General features: G+C 44.2%; 2 protein-coding genes across 2 annotated transcripts; one reads left to right on the top strand and one right to left on the bottom strand.

Moving 5' to 3' along the window:
* Window positions 1-19: 19 nt before the first annotated feature.
* On the bottom strand, window positions 20-22,769 carry LOC106638261 (uncharacterized). Its single transcript, XM_089592183.1, has 17 exons — window positions 22,730-22,769; window positions 11,097-11,462; window positions 8,260-8,544; window positions 7,011-7,689; window positions 6,406-6,744; window positions 5,049-6,341; window positions 4,630-4,974; window positions 4,243-4,554; window positions 3,599-4,167; window positions 3,333-3,516; window positions 3,049-3,265; window positions 2,777-2,956; window positions 2,409-2,692; window positions 2,001-2,330; window positions 1,691-1,911; window positions 1,423-1,603; window positions 20-1,342 (listed from the first exon to the last, which is right to left on the bottom strand). The coding sequence occupies exons 4-16, from the start codon at window positions 7,362-7,364 to the stop codon at window positions 1,429-1,431; spliced, it is 4,803 nt and encodes a 1,600-aa protein (XP_089448309.1). The 5' UTR covers window positions 7,365-7,689; window positions 8,260-8,544; window positions 11,097-11,462; window positions 22,730-22,769; the 3' UTR covers window positions 20-1,342; window positions 1,423-1,428.
* LOC106638148 (eukaryotic translation initiation factor 3 subunit G-like) lies at window positions 16,045-17,429 on the top strand. The gene is made up of 3 exons (XM_089592031.1): window positions 16,045-16,118; window positions 16,509-16,956; window positions 17,038-17,429. The coding sequence occupies exons 2-3, from the start codon at window positions 16,509-16,511 to the stop codon at window positions 17,424-17,426; spliced, it is 837 nt and encodes a 278-aa protein (XP_089448157.1). The 5' UTR covers window positions 16,045-16,118; the 3' UTR covers window positions 17,427-17,429.
* Window positions 22,770-22,825: the final 56 nt, after the last annotated feature.

The following is a 22,825-nucleotide window of genomic DNA, read 5'->3' as shown; positions in this document are numbered from 1 at the left end:
AGTGGAACAACTATGACAATTTTTTTAAAAGTTTAATTTATTGTTCTGTCTACTGTTTCATAACAACAAAACGCAAATCGATTATAGTGCTATGATCATCACTAATAGTTTCACTAGAACTAATAATAAATATTTGTTCGCAATAATATCAATAATAAAATAATATAAAAAGTACATAATGCATACATGCGTGACATATTTTTTATCGTCGTACTTATATACACAAATCTCATTTTTTTCTTTTTTAATTGATTTTTTTTTTTTCTAGCTTAATTTTTTTTTCTTTTCATTAAAATGAGGCCATGCTTTTACGTATTCATTGTAACATTTGGTATGATCAAAAGTAATGCGTCAAAACTCGCTACTACAATCTCAATTCTACGACATTAATAAAAATAACAATGACAATGCTAATAGTATTTTGTTTGTCTTTTTTTCTCAACCCTTTACGCTTCACTTCAATATAATATATATATTTATATATCTGTATATGCTTTGTATTTTCTTTAATTTTTCTCAACCTTTGTTAAAATCTACATTTTTTTTTGTTCATCAAAGTATATAGTCGTCGAAAAAATTATTAGCACTGTATTCGGTGTGCCTTCAGTCTTTATCCAATCTACTTTACACTTGACACTCTTTTATAATTATTTTCACTCATTTGTCATGCTCCGTACAACTACGTAAGACTCAATTTGTATTTTATTTTGTATTCGTTACAAACAGTCCACTCCAAATTTTTTTTTCTTCGTCGCTCAAATTTATGTTCACTGTTTTATCCAATACGCGCGTAGAGATTAAGGCCGCACATATTACATACGATCCAAACGATCCTTTTTTATTTATTTATTTTTTTTTTTTTTCATAAGCTTCGATGAGATCAATAAAAGGACTTTTCTAAATGTTACATTTATACATACGTTGTTGCTTAAAGTCTTACTTACGGTTACACACCACCTGCTCGTTTACATACATCTATAGTAATGATAATAATATTGATAACCATACGATTTTTTTTCCTACGTTTTTTTTTTTCATCCTAATATTGTAATAATTGTTATTAATTTAAATTCTCACACGATTCGTTAAAGAATTTGGTATATCGAGTTGACGTCGGCGGTACCCAGTGGCCCGCCGAGCCCAATCACATGTCGTCCTTCTTCCTGCGTCTCCTGCTTCGGATGCTTTGGCGGTAGTTTGGCGGTAATTTGATTCTGCTCAACGGAAACGAGAAAAACCTCCTGATGGATTTGCGCTTTTTACTCAGGTAGCTTCGCCAATCGGAATTGCTCGGCTGGTGACTCGATGCCACCTCGTGCGTGCACCTGGCAAACGTCAAATCCTGCAAAAGTTTCGTTTGAAAAAAAAAAAAAAAAAAACGTTCAAGTGTAACGTATAAAAATGTGTATCCATGTATTATACCTGCTCCTATAACGGAGTCTCCTTTCTGGCCTCTGCTTTCCATTGGAAACCATTGACCCGCGTGGTGACCGGCTTGTGTCGATTCGTCGCGTTTTCTATTCCATTTCTGACACCGGCGACCAAACGCATCGCCGGATTCGACGAAACCAAGCCGTTTCTTTTGGGCCTCGAGTTGCCGGAACTACAAAACACACACGCACGTCCCATTAATCATATTCCCAAAGGATCTGATATGTAGTATAAGGATATCAAAGACAACGAAACTAACTTTCCGGTGTGGTTGTCCGCGGCGTGTTTGACGTTGCGCCCGACACCGGCGCCGTTGTTGCCCAAGATGATTCGCATGTGGGTGTCCCTGGAGAAATGCTTGTCCGGCAATTTCCTCTCCTCGTGGCCGTTGTTTCTCATCCTGTCCTTGCTCACCGACAGTCCCAACATCTCGTTGGTCAACTCGAACGGCTTGGCGTCCGCGCTGTTTTCCATGATTGGCTGCCACACGAGGATTAACCTTTTTATTCTTTGTTTTGTCTCTATATAATATATAACACCATCTGCCTCCCGGTGGCAATCAAACTCACCACGTGCTGGTTCTTCTTGATGCAGATGGCGTCATAGAGGGCGCCCGTGCGGTCGTAACCCAGCGCTGGCTTGTACTGGGTGCTCTGGTTGCCCGTGAGCAGGGAAACGCCCAACTGGCTCTGGATGATACTGGCCGCGGTCTGGGCGCTCGGTGGACTCGTGTTGGTCGGCGAGTAGGGTATGATGCTGTCGCTCGAGGGCGAGTGCGGCGGCGACGCGTAGATCGGTGACTGGGGCTCGCTCTTCAGCGGCGACAGCAGCTTGCTCAGGGGACGCGACTTGACGCCCCGCGAGCACTGCTGCAGCTGCTGGGTGAACGACAGCACCGTCTGCGAGACAAACAAATACTCGATTACCATTCCATGGAAATTTCACGGGAGATGCGTTAGTTTAGCAACACCACTGACCCGGCCGTTACCGCTGGACGAGCCCTGCTGGTGTTGTTGCTGATGGCCGACGACCGGCGGGTTGGGATTGGCCTTGCAACGGTCGCTCTTGGTGCTGCCGGTGAGATTGCTGCTCGACTTGCTGTTGCTCGAGTTGTTGCCCAACGAGACGCAGCTTCGCCTCTTGGTGGAGTCGGGCGACTCGGCCGGGCTGTACTGAGTCGAGATGGGGTTCAAAACCGCCGAGGAGGGCTTTGTCTCCGTCGTCGAGTTGGACGTCACCGAGGTCGCGCTGCTGCTCCCACCTGTACCAACGACACTCGTTTGTAAATGTCACCCAAGCGGATCCCAATGGCTATATTTATAGGGCTTTAATGTGCAACGCGTACCTGGTCGTGAACAGCGTCGATTGGCAGCGTGCTCCTCGAGTAGCCGGACAACGGTGTCGTGTCCGCTCTTGGCCGCGACCTTGATGGCGTTCCGCCCGCAATGATCCGAGTGATTCGGGTCGGCGCCGTGGTTCAAAAGTGCCCGTACGCAGCTCTCGTGGCCCTCTTGCGCCGCAATGCCTGTCGCACAATATATAACATGCAGCTAGGGACTCGTTATAGTACACACACGAGGTGTACACGAGACAAAATATAATCATGTATTTACTGACCCAGTGCCGTGGCACCTTGGTTGCAGGTGTGGTCGGGCGTCGCCCCGTGCTCCAGCAGCAGCCTAACGATGGCCGCGTGGCCCTGCCAAGCGGCCGAGTGCAAAGGCGTGCGGTTCTCGTTGTCCCGGGCGTTGACGCTCGCGCAGCCCTCGGCCAACAATAACGCCACCATGTCCACGTGCCCCTGCCAGGCGCTCACGTGCAGTGCTGTCCTGCCCTGTAAGATAATCGATGGATGTTTGTTATTTGCTCGTGATGTTTGTTACATCACCCGATGAGGATACCTCGGAGTCTCTGCTCTCGATATCGGGGCTGTCCTGCTCGAGTAAGAACCTCGCCATCGCCAGTCGGTTCTCCAGAGCCAGGATGTAGAGTATGCTCCTGCCGTCCGCGTCCTTTGCGTTGATGTCACCCCCGTGGGACAGTAGCACTTTCACGCTGTCGTAGTGTCCCTCGAGAGCAGCCAGCCTGAAGGGAACGTCGCCGCGTTTCTCTTTACCATGGATTTTTTTGATACAAACCAAGCTGGGAATGAAAATAGGGTACCAACCTGAGAGCGGTTTTGCCATCGTGGGCGTGCTGATCTATCGGGGCCCTGTGTTGAACGATGAGCCTCTCGACGAGGTTCGTGTGTCCCTCCTGGGCCGCGAGCATGAGAGCGCCCTTGCCGTCGTTGTCGGTCTCGTCGATCTTCGCCCCGGCCTCTAGGAGCGCCTCGCACACGTCGGCGTGGCCCTCGAAGGCCGCGTAATGCAACGGCGTCCAGCCCGAGTTGTCCCTGTGCAGCTCGTCGAGACCTCGGTTGAGCAGCTGCTTCACCACGTCCGCCCCGCCCTGGGCCGCTGCCACGCTCAACACGGTACGGCCCTCGTTGTCGATACTGTCGACGTAGCAGCCCCAGAAGAGCAACAGAGCGACCACCGCCCCGTGGCCCATACTCGCCGCGGCCCACAGTGGCGTACGGCCCGTTGCGTCGCAGTGGTCCACGTCCGCCCCGTACTCGAGCAGCAGCTCGCACACGTCCTTGTGGCCCTCGAACGCGGCCACCAACAGGGGCGTCATCCCATCCTTGTCCTGGTGGTTGACGCTGGCCCCTCGCTCGAGAAGCAAGTTCACCACCTGCCACATCCAAACGATTTGGATTATAACTCAACAATTGGGGGAGGGGAACAAGATATGAATGTGTATACGAACCTTGGTGTAGCCGTGGTTGGAGGGCACGCAGAGAGCCGCGACGCTCAAAGCCGTGCGCCCGTCGCTGTCCGCGTGATCGATCTCCGCCCCGTAGTCCAGCAGATGCTCGACTATCTCGCTGTGGCCCATGTACGCCGCGGCTATGAGGGCAGTGCGGCCCTCGTCGTCGGTCCTATTGACGTCGGCCCCGTGCTGAAGTAGGGCCTTGACGATCTCCTCGTGGCCACCCCAGGCGGCTGCTCTCAAGGCCGTGCGCTGATCCCAGTCCGCGCAGTCCACCATGGCACCGCACTCGAGCAACTGTTCCACCACCTGTGGACCATCGGCTCGTTGTACGTTGGATCGAAGCTGCATCGACGAGATATACACATAGTATCGTTAATATACCTTGGTGTGGCCACCCCATGCCGCGGCTCTCAGGGCCGTCCAGCCGTCGCAGTCGGCGTGGTCGACGTAAGCCCCCCCGGCCAGTAGGACCTTCACAACGTCCGAGTAGCCGTGTCGCGCGGCGAGGTTCAGAGCCGTCTGTCCGTGTCGGTCGGTCGCCTCCAATTTCGCCTGGGGACACGCGTCGAGCGCCAACTCCAGGAGGGACGCGTTACCATCGGCCGCGAGGTTGTGCAGGACAGTGCGACCGCAGGAGTCGGTCTGGTTGATGTCGCCGTTCTCGCCGAGTAGCTCGGCCAAGGGCTCGACCGGCGACTCGTCGGTCGGGCTCGAGTTGCGCGATATCTGCAATTCCATACATGGGAGCTGATGTGGGGAAGGTGGGGTATTGAATATGTATGTGTGTAAATGTGGCATACTTGACTAGAAGAAACGAGGGCGTTGTCGGGGCTGTCCTCCTCGTTGGCGAGTTTCTCGGACAGCCTGGCGCCCGCGTCGACGAGCAGCTTGAGCAGCTTGGCGTCCTGCTTCGGCCACAGTATGCACTCGCTGCTGTCGAGGTAGCAGTGCTTGATGGGCGCCCCGCTACTGATCAGCCATAGGAGTTGCAGGGTGTAGGTGTCGATGGCCGGCTTGTCGGGCGGCTTGTCGGGCGCCGGTAGCGCCGGCACCGGCGGCACACTAGTCACGGCCGTGTTCGTCTCCGACTGCAGCGCCACCGACAGCGACGTCGAGATCGAGTTGGCGGACGACAACTGCTGCTGGCGGTGGTGATGGTGGTGGTGGTGGTGGTGGTGGTGGTGGTGTTGGTGGTGTTGGTGGTAATAACCGTGGTTGTTGTGGTGGTGGTGGTGCTTCTGCTGGTGGACAAAGGCACCCTGGACGTGCTGGGCGAGGACGCAGATCTCGTCGGGATCGAGGTTGCGGGCTCGCAGGGTGTAGTGCACGGCCAGCATGGCGTGGCCCTCTGTCGCCGAGCAAAGGTACTTTTGGGTGCAGTGTTTGACGTCGAGCAGCCACTCGGCGAAACTGTGGTGAAACAGCATGAGCGCGCCAGCTCGCGAGACCGAGATGACGCGCCTGAGGAGGTGCAACTGCCGGTTAAAGTCCTCCTGGGTCATGCTCGGCTGGGCCGTTTTCACGCACTCGTAGAGCACAGCCTGGGTGATGGGCAGCTTGGCCGCGAGTATGACGTTCAACAACGGCTGGACCTTGGCGAACTGTTTGCGACTAAACAACCGCTGGCAAAGCCACAGGTAAAGCCCGTTCAAGGTACCCGGGATCTCCCTAACTTCCCGCAAGACGATGAAATTCTCGGCCACGCCGTCGAGGACCTTCTCGAGGTAGAGGAAGCACCCGTTGCTCTTGATGTGCAGGTGGTTGAGCATCTCGGCCGTGTCCCGGGATATGTGCTGGCGCAAGGCGTCCTCCTGGTCGAGCCTCGCCAGGATGTACTGCTGCACGTCCCGCACCACCTGGGACTTGCGCAGATCGTCGAGCGATATCTTCCGAAAGCCCGTGAACATGCGCGATATGGCCTTGCTCTGGCGGCGCGCCGTACAAACCAGCAACAACCACTGGGGAAAGAGGTGGTGGTGGCTGGCCAGGAGCTCGGCTATCGTTCTCGACACCTCGTCCTCCTCCTCGTTCTCCGAGTCGCGCTTCGTCGAGCCGCTCGTGTTCAAGGCCAACACGCTCGCGCTCGGCACCTGCTCGTACAATAAAATATTCCTACACTCGAATGGAAATATTTTTTGAAAAACAACAGCCACGCACCTGTCCGGCGGACGTGCCGGGCCCGATGATGGGCCCCTCGTCTATGGAGTCGACGACGAGGATCAGGCAGTCCTTGGGAGGCTCGATCTCTAGCAGAGGAAAGAGCACGGCCTTGCGCAGAGCCTCGTCGGGGTTGCGGTCCAGGACCTCGGGCTGCAGGGCCGCCTGTATCTCCGGGTCGGTGCGCAGCTTTTCGGCGTAAGCCTCGGCCACGGCCTCGCGCGACGACGGCCCGTTCGAACCGTTGGCTTGCTTATGCTGATCGCTCGTCGGCGACGTGGTGCTCGGCGCCACTGTCGTCGTCGTCGGCGAGGTCGGCAGCTGCGACAAAGCGCATACCTTTTCTCTTTACGGGTATTATTTTGGAGCCAATGGGCAACCGAGATTTATGGCCTACAGCAGCGGGTCTTAGGATTAGCGTCAAACGCACGAACGAAAAGGAACAAAAAAAATATTACGTTGTTCGAGCGTGACGTCATGGCTCGCGCGCGCGGGACAGCCGAGTGTACGTTGTGCTGTGTGTGCATCGAGATTCCCCGGGGTCGATTGCACTTGGAAATACGCTTTTGGTTTCTCCAAAGAAAAAAAAAAGAAGAAATACTCACCGAAGAGGTGTCGGCCGTGGGGGGTAGCCGGCAGACTGGGTCCGAGGTGGTCTGGAGTAGCTGGGCGACGAGGCTCCTTACAAACTGGGCGGGGGAGAGACTAGCCTCGCTTCTGGCCTGGCAAAAGTGCCTTGCGAGGACGCGCCGGTTGAGGGAGCGCTGGTGCCTGGCTGAGGCGCCGCTCGATGGCCACGCCAGTTCGGCGCAAAGGGCCGTTTTGCCGCTGCCCGGGCCGCCGACCACCAGTGCCCCGCACGTCTTCGACGCCGGCCTCTGCTCAAGGCAGTGCGCCAATTTCGCGAACGCCCACTCCCGGCAGAAGAACCGCTTCTTCTCGATCACCGGTGCCGCCATTATTTATCGCTATACCGCCTACTCTCGCTTAAATTTATATGTATACCTATATGTACTGCTAATACTATATCGATATTACCGCGTATGCGTATAAGCGTTAATTTATATTTTATCGTTTTTCGTGAGGCTCTTTAGGTTTCTTTTTTTTTTTTTTTTTTTTTTTTTTTGCTTTGGTCCTTTGGTTTGTATTGTTGTATTATTGTTGCGTGTAACCGCGTCCCACCGTTCCTCCTTCGTTTTTCTTCGTTCGTTTTAATTCGATGCTCGTGCGAGTTGTGCTCTCGGCTGGTCGTCCGCGGTTGTGCCCAAATATTTGGCGAATCGACTGAAAATGGAAGCAAAAAGGCGAATCAGTAAAGTTGCGTTTAAAAATAAACAGTATATAGGTGTAGCGAGAGACAGTAAAATTACGCAGAGAGGCCATGAAAAATCATTACTGGCAGTGGATGCTGAAAAATAAAAAAACGACTGACCTACTTATCGTCGTACCGATTCCTCATGAGGAAAAGGGAGATCGATCGATGATACTCGAAAATGGCACTACCGTCCTCGATTGAGAGCCGATGAAAACCCATCGATATATATTAATAAAAGATTCCAGTCGGGCGAGTAAATACCTCGACTCTGTACTCCATTCCCGAGATGGGATCGAGATCGGTAAAGCGAAAAACCGCATGAATTCGTTAGGGGATTCCTTCACGCACACTCTAGATTAATTGTGATGCACGACGTTCATCTGCGAGTTTATCTATCAACGGTAATTTTAAACGCGTATTTTTCCCCTAAGATCTCAAGACGATCGCATACCGATCTCCTCCGTGAATCGTCGGCTCCACAAGAGCGAGCATAAAAAAAAACAGTGCGTACACAGAAAAATATCGCAAAAGGAACTCACAATGCCCGCGTGCCGGTTCCTCCGCCTCCTTCTCCTCCGTCGGTAGCTTTCGGCCGTCGTCTTTGGATCCAGCCCGCGGCTTCCTTCTCCTTCCTCTCCTCCACTGCTTCCGCTCCTCTGCGTCTGCTGGTTCTTCTGCTCGGCCGAATCTCTCGCCATCGGCCCTCCCTGCAGCTCTGCAACATCAGCGGGCTCCTCTCCCTTTTTGCTCCACAGTCTGTAGGTATATTATCTATACAGGCTCGTGTGGGTGGGTGCGCGTCTGTCTCCTCTTCTATCGCTCGGCTGCGGAACAATAGTTTTGCCGATCAGTAGGTTCGATCTCCCGTAGCTCGGCTGTATGTATGTTATGTTTGCCCCATGCATTCATGGAAAATCACTCGCGTGTACATGCATTTCCCTAGCTCTATCTCCTATGGAGGTCTCTCCCGATGATGCTTACTCCATACTGTGCACAGCCGTGGGGCTTTCTATTATACATTATACCATGACGACCAAGGGGAGATAGAGGGAGTTTGATTTTATATGCCAAAGGGATTACGATATAATATATGTGCCCATATAATATTAAATACCTATAAGACCATCTTTCCGCGCTGATTTGAAGAAAAATGGGGATTATTGGTGTGGCAGTTTAATTTAAAAACAATTATACACACTGCAAATGGGTTGCACGAGGGGCATGTTTAATTGAATGTATTGTTGATAAGTGTTTTTTTCACACGGGCCTCTGGTCTAGAAATTTTTTTTTTTTTTTTTGGAGGTTGTATCATTACGCTAAGCTGTTTGCCCACTTGGAAGTGACGAGTTGATTACAAAACAAATGATTGATGGTACAACAGAGTTTGGCTGAGTGTTTACCAACAGGGGATGGGCTTTTGTTGTTGTTGTTGTTTACCGCTATTTAGCGCTTTACGGAACATCCAACGCGTCCTCGATACGATTTGTCTAGCTCTTACATGAAAGGGTGAAAGATCGATATTCGTTTTTATACCTACACGTACATCCCGAATAGCTTATACATACAACTTTTTTTTAAATCATCGTTTTCACTACTTGAAAAACATAATAAAAAATAGCATTGTCAATATTGTTAGAACAATTTCACAACCTTTTTTTGGAGAAGATATTTAATTTTCACGTGCATTTTAAACCTCGGGCGTTTCGAATCCTATGAAATTCCCATAAAAGTATCTTACAATCTGTGTGAAGCAAAGAAAGAAGGAAAAAAAGTACCGGCACAGTGGTGCACGACGTGTAAGTATATGGACTCGGTAAGTAAATACATTGTTCGCACGATTAACCCCATATCATCGAGTAACGCCATGACGCAAACTACGACGCCCAAACGCGCTTTTGCAACGCAAGAAGGAGCTTTGCAAACTTTTCATTTTCTCCCGCCGTAGGTAGGTAGTATATAATTATCAGAGTAGATGTATAGCACAGCTGCATTGTTTGAGGATTTTTGTTTTTTTTTCTTCTTTCAACGCGTTTTGAACGCAGTTTTCATCGGATTTTAATACTTTCACTGGTTGTCGTTGGTTCGCAAATTGTTTTGGAGAAAAAAAAAAAAAAAAAAAAAAAAACTCCCATCGTCGATCGGGTGATAAAAGTAAAAACGAAACGTGTTGCTTGCGTGGGAGTTTGATTTTCGCTGAATTATCCAAACAGAGGGTGCGCCGTATTGACCGATCGTTACTTCGAACCCTCGAGTGCCATCCTCGCAGATATCGAGGATTTAGTCCGGCAGACGTGTCTGTACTAAAAAAAAAAATTTACTTGGACACGGATATTTTGACGAACCGATACAATTGCTCATTATATTCGCTATGAAATATGATAATTCTTTTGTAGATCCGTTAAAGCAAATTTGGAACAAAACACAATACTTCTTCAATTTTTTGTTCATTGTTATACTGCAGAACTATTGTATTTTATTTAAAATTTGCCTAACAGATCAACAAGTAAACTACTAATAACTTTAATTAACAATTGTCCAAACTTTTTTTTCATTTGTCAGATGCAGTGTAGTTGATTGTGCATCTGTGAAACCTTTAACTTTTCATAGGTCCGAGGGAAAATCAAAACACTCATCGTCGCGTCATCATGAACGAACGATTGAATTTTAACGATCCACGCATATACTGCAATATATGAGCATCCATTCCCTGCTACTGTAAGTACACTAAAATACGTATACGAAAGCAGGAGGGGCACCGTATTACACATACATTTTTTGAGGCCAACGCTATTAGGCGACTCTTTCGAAAACACACGCAGTTTATTTTTCCGTTTGGTGTATACCGATCTCCTCGTAAACTACCGACCACCTACTATACAGTACTATTTTTACTGCCGATCGTACGCGAAGCGGAAAAAAAAAATCAGAGTCCTTGCCTCGCCGCATACAATCAGCTGGTCTGTGTCTCTCGGAGTAGAAGAAAAAAAAAAAAAAAAAAAAAAAAAAAAAAAGAGCACAAGTAAGTTATATCGGTGTCGTAGCATCTCAACTAAGGAGGAGTATAGGGAGTAAGCGCGCATATAGAGCGCCTCTCGCACAAGCAAGTGTATATCTATACATATAAAAGGCATCCGGTGAACGGCCGCGCTCGCGCTATCTCCCGTATAGATACCTATACACACACACACACAGGACGACGCGCATAGTGCTCTTACTTTCCTCGATAAAAGCCGTTCGGGACGGCTACTATAAGGTACACACATAACGTCAATGGCCCCTTTGTAGTCTCTCGATTCGTATACATATATGTATACGAGTGGGTAAATGCCCAAATGCAAGGTGTGTACATATATATATACATGATACGTGCAGTTACCTATACGTCTAGATGTTCGGCATTGCCAGAGACCACGAAGACGATCGAACGAGGAGAGAGTACACCTAGTAGGTGTAGCGTATCGGCAGCGTCGAGGAACGCCGGAATGGTATCGATAACGAGGAGCACCGTGCCCGGGGGGGCTCTGCGGCTGCCTCCTCCATTCGGCCCCTGACAACGACGTACCTACGTATACGTATACACAGATGTGCCAAAGCCGAGCGTTGCTTTTGACCCTTTTCATGTTCCGCTCATATTCCGGTCTGCTGCCGCTCGACAGTGTGGCCGGTCGGACCGCATCTCTGGAATCGGGTCGGCCGTGTAGTCCACGGGGTTGAATGGTCTCCCTCCTTTCTTCACGAAAACCTGCAAAGATACACGGGTATAAGCATACATGGAGAACGAGGCCGGTGAGAACGGGCTGGGTGGTTAATTATGCACGGGGAGGCTTCCAAGGAGGCTCTACCTTTTTTTTTTTACCTTTTGGTGCCATTTTACTTTTAAGAAATCCCCCCTTCTTTTTTTTACTTATTTAAGACTCAGGAAAGAGCCGTCGTGTTTATTGGGGGGGTTTGTCATTTTTCTGCCATTTCGTTTTTCATTTTTAGCTAAAAGGAAGAGCTAAGGGGAGGGGGGGAAAGGAGCTACACGAGTGGGGTAGATAGATAATTACGGCGGGGGCGCAGATTTATGCATTATTGAGATGCTCTCGCTGTGGCGCGGGTAATAAGACTCGGATGTATATACAGGCTTCCACTCTCTCTCTTTCGTGGGGTATATTGTGAGAGGAGAGAGAGAGAGAGAGAGAGTTCGGCTGTTTTCTGATGAGCATCTCTTGGGCAACTTTCCTAAAAAGCCGGCATCGGCTGAGAGTGCCCGTGGAGCTTGGCTACATACGTTACCATCGTTGGGCAAGAAAAATAATACGTTCCGTAATGAAAAACAGCTCTATTAGTTTATCGCTCCCTCCGTGTATTTATATATGTGTATATGGTGTAGTGGGGTTACAACCTCTGTATACGCGCCTCCACTCACCGTAATTGAAGATTTGTGTATCACATGCCCGCGCGTGTTATTGCTTTTTCATTGATACTCGTTTCACTGCGCTAATTGCATCCATCCCATCAACTAATTGCCCTCTATAAATAACAGCGCCTCATTTAGATATAATATAATATAATATAATATAAGGGTGCTAATTTCACGTATTCGACGGAAGGGAGGTAGGGGACTTATTGTGTATGATTAGTGAGATCACAATGGATTCGAAGCTAAAGCTGCTCCGGTTTGATTTCAACCGAAACGGTGAAAGTATGGAAGGAAAAAAATTTGACATCGGGTGTAAGAGAGAATGTATAGCCAAATCTTTGGGGAAAATGAAGAACCGGGGCACAGCTGCTACAACTGCAGCCGGGGCTAATTAATCTTCGTTATATTCGCTTTCGCTCTCCCATTGTTGCTTCTCTCTTTTTTACACGCATCGAAAAAAGAAAGACAAGCACATACATGGATTTACAATGACACGATCGTAGTTATATTTGTGTACGGGTGAAAATGCAATGTGGTTGGATCCTTGGAATTTTTTCACCCCCTTCAACTATAACCCGATAAGTGGGTCACGGATGTGAAACAAGCCCCCGCGTTATCGGCCTCCGCTCGTTCATAACTTTGCAGCGCAACGCAATAAAAAGCCGAGCAAAACCGCGAAATCGATTTTAACGAGCTGAAACTTTTCGGTAATTTGTAGGGTACCTTGCGTGATGAAGTATACGTGTACACGATAACGAGCGCGGTTGGGTTATGCTATATCACCTCGTGGCCCTCGATTGTCCGATTTTATCCTGCCAGAGGAGGATTTTCAATACGCTCCCTTCCTTCTGACTTTTTTTTTTTTTTTTTTCTTTCTCCTCCCGGTGTTTGCGCGTAATTCAATGCACGTGAGCTACCTGTATTATTATACTTAGGTATTGTACGTTATTTTATATGTATCATGCATGACGCTACTAACGCCTCATTAGGTATATACGCACGTGTGGTTGCTCCCCTTGCCGATTTTTCGGTCACCATAAGTGCGTTTGTACGAAAAAAAAATAGTACTGCTCAAGGGATGATTTTATTTTGCAAGTCGAATGTTAAACCGTGTTATTCATATGTATATGTAGTCATTGACCAAACAGAAGAAGAAACAACTATGAGGCGTTTGGCCCAACTGCAGCGAACCGGTTCTTTGACTCTAAAACAGCGCAGCAAAAATACATCTTTTTTTTCCATTCATATGTCATGGTCGTTAAATTCTTTGTGATGCTAATCGTGCCCCAAGCGATAATCCTCTAGTCGAGAGACGTGGATGAGCCGAAAAACTTGGACCTCGTCGCCGTTTTATTCGAGATCGGTATCGGGGAAAAAGCAGATTCTTTTTTTATTCAAAGATAACTTTTCGAAGCCGAAAAAGAATCTCGTTTAAATTAATTGATCCTTTGGAAAATCGGCGAATGAAAAAAAAAATGTAGCTGACTCAGCTTGTCTTATTGATTACACTGCAAACAGCGTCTCGAAAGCAGGCACAGACGAAACCGCGCTTCATTCCATATTTTTCTCGAAACTGCGCAAATTATTCCTCGAATATTCAAATACCTTTGTACCGGTCGAGTGCCCTCCAACAACTTTACTTACATACCTATATGTTTTTAAGATATACTTAACAAGCTGCTGATCGCACTTGACCTTCTTTGCTTTTGCAAGCTGCGAAGGATGAATATTTTTTACACATTTAAATCGTCACGCCCAACATCCCCTAAGTATAGCAGTCCTGTAAAAGCAAGTAAAAACAAATACGCCCACTCCCCTCCCCGGATGTTATGTGCGTTCGTATCCGAGTTCGGTTGCCTCGCACTAGGTATTATATACCCGAGACTCTTCGGTGTCGCCGCGACGAGCGCACATGTTGTGTCGTCTTCGTCTGCACCCCGCCCATCCAAACTTATATATATTGTGCCCTTCCTCCGGTTGCGCCTATAAAGACGGGAGAAATTGTACATCGTTGCCATCGGTATATAGGGAAAAAAAAAAAGAAAGTAACCGAGACCCTTTTCTTTCGAGTTTATCTCGTCTTCTCTTTTGCGCTCCCTTCCTTCCTTTTGCTCCTTTTCATTTTACGCGTGTGGGATGTTTTGGCAAAGCTCGCCGTCGTCGACTTTTGCGCTGCGGGAGAAAATATCCAACGCATGTACCTATACTTACAAAGAGCTTCCGCGTGTACAAGTATAATATATATATATATGTATCCAAAGGGGAAGGGGTTGAGTTTTGTACGCGGAGCGAAAGGGATTCGTGATTTTATTAAAAGTATAATCTCTGGATGTATGGGGCTTTTCGAGAGAAAGAGAGAGCGTTTTAGTGCGTACAAACACGACTGAGGGAGGATTTTTTTTTATTCATTTATTTTTTTTATTTTACGCCAGAAAAGAGCTGTTTTTACGGTTGACTGTGAACGAGAGCGAGGAGAACTGTTGGCTGAAAGTTTGAAAAAAAAAAAAATATCGGGGTAGTTGCCATATACGTGAGCAGCTGTACATGTGTTTCGTCGTATCGATCGGGAATGTAAGGATAGCGCAAGCGATTGGCGAGACTCACGACGGTTCGCTTGTTTTTTTTTACAACAATGTGTTTCATAGCTTCTTGCAGTTTGTTAAAAAAAAAAATTACTCTACATTGGTTTCACTACAAGTGTACACATTTAAAATGATTTGATTAACTTATGGCGATATAAAGCGGTCCGAAAATGGTACATGTTACAATGTTACCATGGTTTGATTCATTGACACAAGTGTGTGTGTGTTTAATTTTGAAATATTGAGCCTTAACTGAGTACTAAGTTTCATTCCAAGCAAAACAAAATATAAAAAGTACTTGTATGGAAAAAAAATTTGCTCACAAGTTAGTGCCACATCTGCCGGTGCAGTCTACAAGAAAAAAAAGGTACCAGAGACTTTTTGCGTCAAAAAATATAACGATCAGATTAACGGTCATAGCATCCATTACCACACGATTTTCCATTCCCTTTTTGCGACATAATATTCAAATGTAGGTACACATTGTGTGGGCTTGGAAGGATTCATTAATGATTTTGCTCTCGATTTTCACATTTTTTCAAGTGGTTCGAAAACTAACGACCAACCCACATATTTATCACCTAGATATGACGTAAAAATTATGGAAAGTCTACTTATCAAGTTAGCAACAAGTGACGAGTTTTCATGTATATACGGTTAAAATAGCTTAGGCTCTTTCTACAATCGCACGTAAATTTTTGTGGTAATAGCGAAGCGCGTCCCTTAAAATTCAAAATGCACTTATTAAGTATACCAATAAGTATATAGAGCTGCGTATACAGAGATGTATGTACTTGTATTTTAGCCCAGCCTGATATATTTCACTATTTTCATCAATAACTAAGTCATTTAAAAAAATTTAAATAAATATGTTTCACTATTTTAACTAATTTTGTATAATGGTAAGTATATTCTGTACTTTTTTATTAATGGTACATTATCAACTTTTTTCTCACATTCAACGTATTTGCCTATTTACGATCGGTCTGTCAGAAAAGTGCTCTTTTTGGCATCTCTTTAGGTATATATCAAGCGCATAAATGTATAATTTTTCGAAGCTATTAATATGCATCTTGTAATTTATTAACAATAAAAATTACTAACTTAATTTACACTACAGTATCTATTTTACAAAAAAAAATCATTATAACGTATTTATTTTTTGGTAACTGTCGAGAAAATCAACAAATTATGTAAAAACAGAGGCCATTTTGGTAGGTATCTGTTTTATCTTGCGATAGCCAGTGCTGTATGAAGTGCAGAGAATTAAACATGGCCAGGCCTTTTAGGCTTTTACCCGTTATACACCCTTGCACCACTACTGTGCGCATTGCCAGTTTGCCAGGAGCTTCTTCGTTGCCGTTTCCATTGCATACGAGAAAAAAAAGTGAACAACGTCAATAAAAGAAATGTAAGTATAGTTTAAGGAACCATAGTTTGTTTATTTCATTAACTTTACTGTTATGCATTCAACAGATTGCTCGTAATCAAAAAACATACTGTAACTGCACTACTACGAATACTCGTGAAACAAAATACGTTTTACCGTATATTATTACGTAGTTCACGTTTCTTGTTTTTTTTTTTTTCAAAACAGATTCGTCTTAGTTTATTATAAACTTTTGTAAAGTTTTTGGTTTTTACCAGTACAGGTTTTCGCTCTTTGCAAACTTAACCTGCAAAATAGTACTCGCACACAGTGTTACAATATTACAAGTAAACAGCGAAAATGGTTTTTTGTACCAACAGTACTTGGTATACCAGGGACTAGGTATTAAAAAAAAACTTATTTATGTTACAGATGACAAGCAATCGTGGTATATCAAGTTGGGCAGATGAGATTGAAGAAGAGGGAAACATTGGTTGTCCCCCTCTCACTGTTGTCTATGAAAATGATTTAAAAATTGTAACCGAGTATAAGGTGAATGAAGAGGGCGAGAGAGTCAAGGTGATTCGTACCTACCGAATTGAAAAGCATACAGTTTCCAAAACTATTGCAGCCAGGAAAACCTGGGCCAAGTTTGGAGACTCTGAAAGCGATGGTCCTGGACCAAATCCAGCAACCACACTCATTTCCGAAGCTACATTTATGCGATTTTTATCCAACAAGGAAGAAAACAACATGTATGAAGAGGATGTGCTAGAAAAACTCAGAAGCATGGGAGATACGGGCGTTATTAGATGCCGTCATTGTACACAAGCTCACTGGACCTCCAAGTGTCCCTACAGAGATACACTCAGTATGGACAGTAAGTTATTCTAAAAATACCTTTAACCTAATGCATTATGCAACATGTCAATGAACCTTGTCATTTCTTGTTAAATTTCAGATGACAAACTTCCAGATGACAAGAAACCAATGGTACTTAACGAAGAAACTGGAAAATCTCAAGTCTTAAAATACGTTCCTCCAAATATGCGCAACATTGGCAACAATAGCGATGATTCGAAGCAACAGGAAGTTCCTTCAACGAGGATCAAAATATGGAACTTGCCTGAAAACACAACAGACGGGGATCTACTTGATTTAGTCGAACCATTTGGTCCGATACTAAAAACATATCTGTCAAAGTACAATAATACAAACATTTGCAAAGGTTATGCATTTGTGCATTACAGAACAAACGAAGAGGCTGCCCGTGCTATTAAAGGTTTGCACAAACATCGATATGATCACTTGATCTTGGAAGTTGATTGGGCTTTACCATTCAGTCATTAAAATGCATGCAATTCTGATAAATGTAAAAATTTTGATACGAATTATTCTTTATTAACTTGTATGACAGTGTAATTATATATTGGTTAAAAAAATCCCGTAAATCTTTTTATTTAGTTTATATTTACATTATAATGTAATTTAATGTTTAAGTTGTATGTCTGCCACTGCATTTAATGTCCTATAGATGGGAGTGTCTATAGTTTCATGAAGGGCAGCCGAACGAACGCGATAGCGTTTAAAATTTTACCCTTCCATGCTCAAAATCATTTCCGATTACCTTATATTTTAATTTTTTCTCATTTAGTCTAAAAGGGTAAACTACATAGCACACGAAATCAGGTTCGCAAGTTCTATTGCCGAGTCTGTTTGGTATCGTACGAGTGCATTCTAAAATAATTGTTTTTTGTCAACATGTTAACATTTTCATTGTATTCAGAACTAGTCTTTTTGCCTTGTTATAATTGATTCATGGTTTTATTGAAATTTTTCCAAATTTTCCTTTTATCCTGCATAGAAATAAAGGTAAGTCGCTGTGTTAAAATAAAAGCAATTGTATAAGTGTATAAATTATTTCTTCACAAACTTGTGGTATATATCTACAATGGTACGACGACGACTCGTCATCAGACGTTTCTAACCTAAGCACCGAGCGGTTCAAGGATTACTTGCGTGTACTTAGAATACGGTTGAATTGTTAGTATGTACCTATGGAAGGTTTTTTCAAGTATGTTTTTATTATTCTTGTTGTACGTTCCTTTCTGCAGTCAACAACTGTTAGTGGTCATTTATTCATGGCGCTTATCAAGTAAGTAATATTTGTGCACCAGTGAATGCACCTCCTCGTCCTTCATCAGAATGCCTACATAAGTAAATACGAAACAATTTTTAGCTCTAATAGTGGCTCGTTGGTAAATAAATACTCTCTTCTTTAATGTTTATCGTATTGTATTTTTGTTCGTGTTTTGCCATCTGCGTTGAATTTTAATCAATATATATATACTCTCATCAGCAAAGGTTAAGCCAAGAGTATTTTTTCTATTTTTGCCTTTGCATTTCCTAACAAGGTCTGTTTTTTACTATTTTACTGCTTGGCTTCATTTAAATTCGTTATTTTATTTCCCACATTCATAATACTCAATTTTTTTTCTTGAGATTTGTACCATGAACATGAAAGAAAGGTTTATCTGAAAAATATTTTTTTTTGTAGGAGGCACTCAAAAGTTACACTAATATGTTGAACCCTAAGTTGAATCCTCATCCTGAACTTATGGGCTAAGTGTGAAATGACCACAGACTTTAGAGCCCATATCATACAAGCAGCTTTACGAAAGTCAAAACGAGTCCAGAAAGATGTATTTAAAGCCATACACGGTAATATACCCCTTTTTAAATTTTAATTCACCATCCCAATATCTTTTTTGTATTGAAAATTATTTATCAACCATGTTTCTGTTTAATTTGCAGTCTTGTATAAGTATACGACTACCCTAAAAGTATGTTTTTTTACCAAGACAAGACAATAAAAAAAGTTTCTGAAGATAGACGTTATAATGGTTTCTTATTTCTCACTTTTACAAAGGTATAGAAATAGAGCATATGAGAAAGACTTCCAACGTGACAGTGTTTAATTAAATAAACGTTAAACATATACTTAATAAGTGGAGTAATCACTCACTAAAACTAGGCATGAACAAAAAAATCCCTAGTAATCCCTAGTGCTACACAGCGAGTCTTGATGTGTACAAAGAAAAAAAAATTGTTAAAAAATAGCTTATCACCTTTATACATAAAATCTTGTTAATTACTAACCCTTAATGTGAGTAATTATTTTATTTCTAAAAATGCTACAAATACTATTTATTTTTTCTACTAATTTATTTTTATTGTAGGATCCAAAAGCACCAAAGTTATTCTGAAAATTTAGTGAAGCTTTAGTTAAAAGTGAGTTTAATAATGACAGAGGATTTTGGGCTCCGTAGATGAAGTTTGTGGATGGTTGCAGTAAATAGCAAGCGATGGTTGCAGTAAATACTCAGTACATTAAGTGGTCTCAAATAAATGTACCATGTCAAATCGGCGCTTCATGAATGTGGAAAGTATAGGTATTTGACGGCATCGAACATAACAAGTAAGTAATAAAACCTTTGATTTTATTGTGGTATCACATGATTGTGAGATTTTTATTTTTTATATTAAGTAATATTAATTTCCTTTAAGTTTAAAACTTAGTAAACGAGACTTAAATAAGCCAGAAAATTTAAGTAAGTACTTTTTCTCTGGAGCAAAACTTTTGTACACTATCTGCCAAAAATCATCTGCTTGAAAAAAAAGTACTCTCACGTTATTGGAATATACACACGCAATGCGAAGTAGAACGCCCGTTTGGAGGAGAGCAAAGTTTTTTTTTCGAATCGTCCGTGTGTTAGCTTCAATCCACGGGTAGTAGGTATTTGCTCGAAAAACGCCACCGATTTGGCAGTGAGTAAACAGGGTCAAGTGGCAAACAGAGAAAAGTCGGAGTTTCGAAGAAAATAACTCGGTTGAACTCCTCAAACTTTATAAAAAAAAATGTGTATCGCCAACACGAAAAGTTCTTTGCGCTCTGTTTAATTGAAAAAAAGGAAAAAAAAAACTCTGAGCCCGCGTGAAAAGTATATATTATTATTATGTGTATATTATAATTGAGGTGTACAGATAATCCGATAATTTAATGCCGGTAAAGGCACTCGAGACGCGCTTCATTGACTCATCGTGCACGTCAAACCGCTCGAGTCGAGAGCACATACTTGTAAACATAAAATCCAATATGTTAAAAGAGGATTTCTCCCTACCCACTCCCCAGCTTTCATTAACCAGCATAATCCTGGCCTACTAATTATCACAGGCACTTGAACGCCGGCCGGTGCCTTTTCACTTTATACATAGTACCTACAATGGCTCGACACACATTGTCGCTCATACCTATTTACTTTCGTTCTTTTTCTCAAACGAGACATCAATTAACAACTATATTATAATTTATACACCCTTGTAACTTGCGTGCTACTTCTCCGGAGACTCGTATACGGTGCATTGGATTAAAAATACAACAGGGAGGCCCGCATTCTCGCCATCATCGCATCCCGAGATCTCGGCATTCGAAAGAGGAATAATTCGCAAAACGAGCGTGGAAAGAGGGAATAGAAACACATTGACACGGATTCAAGAATAGCCGGGGAATAAGAGGAGTAGGCGAATGGAAGTGAAACGACGAATACAGGATATCGACAGTCGCTCGCCCATTAACGCTGCGAAAATGTGTCTCTCGGGGCAGCTCGTCTTTCCGCTCCAGAATTACACCAGAGTTGCATCCGTGTATGTGTAGAAACAGAAAGGGATGACGAAGGGAAAAAAAGGTCCCTACTGTACGTATAGCATCTGTGGTATGGGTAAAGCACATGTGAATTTCTAGGACCAGTTGATATCATCTCTGTATTTGTATGTATATAGAAGCTGCAGTGCGTCATTATTTCCGTCCCTCTTGTTTCGCACACTTATGCAGTGCCCTGGATGCACGTGCCGCATGTATCTATGCACGTACATGTGCAGCGCATCCTCCTGCGTGTGACACGACTGCATGACACAGGCTGCTACACCACATCCGGTACAGTAAGTTCATTGTGTACCGGCCGGCCGGCCGGTAGACCGGCTTTGTACGTGTATAGCTGTCGGTGGGGCCCCGAAGGTTTCAACTCGAGGCGCTAAAGCTCTTGGGTAATGTTCGCTCATCGTTAATGGCGCACTGCCCTCTGGGGAGATGATACGTAACGTATCAAAGTAATTTACTTGTGCTTTTGCAAAAAAAAAAAAAAAAAAAAAAAAACGCACAGGGACACCAGGTTCGGTTGGTTACGAATTTTTGAAAAGAGAGACTCTCTTTGGTAGTGAAATTTTCAAGAGACATACTCGCAAAATTTACATTCCTGAATCCTCGAACCGTGAAAAGTTACGTATATGCACTTCTCGGCTCTGCACAATTTGCTGTACACTCTTGTTTTGACATTTCACAGAAGTCAACGCGCAAGATCGTTCGAACAAATTGGAACAATCGATCGATGACTCTCCACACTCTCGACAGAATGGGAGTAATAAAATACACAGGCGCAGCAATTGATTTGCACTCGAGTACAGCTTGACATGTTGAGAGTTATCATAAGTGCGCCAGAAAAGTTTGCTTCTGTACAAAATCTAAATTGAAAATTCTTGACAAATACCCTTGAGAGAGAGATCCTACATGATAGTACCGAGGAGTAAATATTGCAATTTATGAAATATGCACTTTAAAATCGAGAACAACTGACGCCGAACTAATAAAAGAAGGAAACGCTCCTCTCGCATGTGGAATGAGCTTTAACCGTATAGTATTATGTACGAAGTATCTTATAACTGTTGGGGCGAACGAGTGACTGTAAGAATTTAAAATTACTCGATGGCATATACACATGGATATTTATATACACTCGAACGAGTGATCGAAAAGCACTCGAAGGGGGACGGGGGAGCTGTTCTTCTTCAGTTGTTTCGTAACCCACCGGGGCAACGAAAATTATTTCTCGCTTCGCCTTCTCTTTTGTACACACAAAGAGAGAGTAATCAAAATTGACTTTGATGCGTACTTATGCGGTATAGAGTCACGCGTGCGACCAGTACTTACTTATTATTTCGCTTTTAACGACATCATCTTCGAAATGACGGAGAAAGAAGTAAGTTTGTGGGAATATTAGTACATACATTTTTATCCGACACCCCCATGTATGGAGAAAAGAAAAAGGAGAACGCGAAGTTTTGAAATTTCCTGGCTCGCTCTGGTATCCGTGCATATGCGTGTTGCTTTTGACGAGAGAGAGAGCGAGGGCAATCAAATTACAAGCGGCACACGAGAGCTCATGCGGAGAGGATATTATATGGTGTACATAGGTATCTGTATGTTGTACCTACACTCGGGTTTTCGCGTATAAGACGTGGAAAGAAGGCCCTTTACTTTTACACATCCCGTGCAGAGCCACTGTGAATTTATACGATCATGTGGGCGGAAACACGCGAAAAAGTCTATATACCTACACCTACCGCTGTGAAAATTTCGTTTCGTGCTCCTGACCAATCTGCAGACGCGCACTCTGATTAGTTGTACACAGCAGCTCTTTCGTCATTAAATTTTTTATCATTATTATTTTAAAGCGTATCTCTTTCAATGTGTATAGATACACGCTTAAGGCGTTTCATGTCCTTTTCTTTATTTTATTCGTCATTCATTCATTACTCACGTGGTTAAGAAACCTTGTCTCAAACAATGCCACGGCTCTTTTCTCGCGCAATCCCGTGAGATTTACCTTAAAAAAACAAAAAACAAAAAACAATGG

Source organism: Copidosoma floridanum, unplaced genomic scaffold (assembly GCF_036245765.1).
Source record: "Copidosoma floridanum isolate Cflo_tuat_1 unplaced genomic scaffold, Cflo_Japanese_pri ptg000014l, whole genome shotgun sequence".
Taxonomy (NCBI): Eukaryota; Metazoa; Arthropoda; class Insecta; order Hymenoptera; family Encyrtidae; genus Copidosoma; species Copidosoma floridanum.
The sequence above is the reverse complement of the archived record's forward strand: the minus strand, read 5'-3'. Positions and strand labels throughout refer to the sequence as shown.